General features: G+C 28.2%; 1 protein-coding gene across 2 annotated transcripts in view; it reads left to right on the top strand.

Moving 5' to 3' along the window:
- Positions 1-1,465, top strand: part of LOC144958713 (uncharacterized) — a 13,352-nt gene extending 11,887 nt beyond the window's left edge. For both annotated transcript variants that reach the window (XM_078890862.1, XM_078890859.1), the window contains exon 8: positions 1,126-1,465. In XM_078890862.1, the coding sequence (XP_078746988.1) occupies positions 1,126-1,235 (110 nt within the window). In that variant the 3' untranslated portion in view covers positions 1,236-1,465. The remainder of the gene's footprint in view (positions 1-1,125) is intronic.
- Positions 1,466-1,937: the final 472 nt, after the last annotated feature.

The raw sequence follows: 1,937 nt of genomic DNA, 5'->3' as shown, positions 1-1,937 counted from the left end.
GCGCCTTGAGCACGTTCTGTGGGTATTGCGCTATACAAAAGCTCAAGTTTCAGTTCAAGTATATAAAAAAAAACTTGATGCATTGATTATGTTGTACCGATGTTCTAAACCTTGTACTTCTATAAAATTAATTTTCGATAGTCTGATTTGTATTGAAATGTGGGTTATTATACATATGCATGGGCCAGTTTTATATGTATACAACAAGGAATAATATGTTCAACGATTTTAAATGTATAAATGAAAAGAGAAATATATTATATATCAACTTCATTCATCCGTAAGGAAATTGAGTTTTACAAAACTTGAATGGCAAGAATGAATGGATAAGCATTATGAAATGTATTGACACACTTGTATGAATCTATAATGACAATAAAATATAAATTGAAAGTAAGATTCTAGCTATAATGTTAATGTTAATACATAAAATTATCTTGTTGCTGTTGTTGTTGTTGTTGTTATTATTATTATTATTATTATTATTATATTATTTAATTATTATCATTATTATTATTATTATCATTATTATATTATTATATTATTAATTATTATTATTATTATTATTATTATTATTATTATTATTATTATTATTATTATTATTATTATTATTATTATTATTAATTATTATTATTATTATTATTATTATTATTATTATTATATTATTATTATTATTATTATATATCATTATTATTATTATTTTTATTATCATTATTATTATTATTATTATTATTATTAATTATTATTATTATATTATATTATTATTATTATTATTATTTATTATTATTATTATATTATTATTATTACTATTATTATTATTATTATTATTATTATTATTATTATTATTATTATTATTATTATTATTATTATTACATTAGTATCACCATTACTACGTATGTCGACAAAAATGGTAGCTAGCCATATAGATAGAATAGTTTGACACAAATAAGTTTTTCAGAAAATAAAATACTAAGGTGTCACTCGATTTTACGACATTCATATCACACTAACCGATGGGCATCGATACACACACACACACACACACTCACACACACACACACACACACAAGACGTTACTTAGACCCCTTTCTTGATAGGATCTCTACTTTTCTTTTCTCTCCCCAGTTTGCAAGGATGAACACAAAAATTGCCAGGACTGGGCGAAAAGAGGAGAATGCGAAAAGAACCCAAATTACATGCACAAAAAATGTGCTTCCAGTTGCAAGAAATGTTAAAAGTGATATTGGCCTACTATTACAGACTGTACAGTCCAGCTTACTAACAATGGTTATTCAAATTTAATTAAGTCTCTTGTTTTCGTGTTGAAAAAAGACATTACCAAAATTCGCAGTTTTCATGTTGAAAATAATTTAATTATCCGAAATTCGTAGTTTTTATGTTAAAAATAAATGAACTACCCAAAATGTGTAGGTTATCATGTCGAAAATAAAAGACATTTCCAAAATTCGTAGTTTTTATGTTGAAAATAGAAGACTTTTCTAGAATTTGTAGTCGGGGGAGGGGGGGGGGGGGGGGGGGGGGGGGGATGAAGGGAGAGGTGGGGAAGGGGGACAACTGGTGAAATTTTACTTCAATCCATACCATCAAGAGTTCTTAGCCTTTGATCATCAGTTGTCGTACCCAAGGAAGAGCAAGATTTTCATATGCATTATCAATCTGTTGACCACAAAAGACAGCTCTATGATTCATACTATAACCCTGCTGGACGACTCTGTTGTACTCTGACCCCCCCCCCCCCCATTCCCAAACGTTTTAAAGATAATGGCCAGAAAACTCGTCCTTCACATGTCGATTGATTAAAATGACCCCTATCGAATCCTATTTCTCTCTCTCACTCCCCCCCCCCCCCCTATCCCCCAAATATTAAAAAAAAATTTACAAAAACCATCTTTTAAAATAAAACAACAAACAAACAA

The sequence above is a fragment of the Berghia stephanieae genome, chromosome 13 (assembly GCF_034508935.2).
Source record: "Berghia stephanieae isolate SIO BIC M18660-M18661 chromosome 13, UCSD_Bste_1.3, whole genome shotgun sequence".
NCBI classification, from domain to species: Eukaryota; Metazoa; Mollusca; class Gastropoda; order Nudibranchia; family Aeolidiidae; genus Berghia; species Berghia stephanieae.
This window is presented reverse-complemented; position numbering and strand designations above follow the sequence as displayed.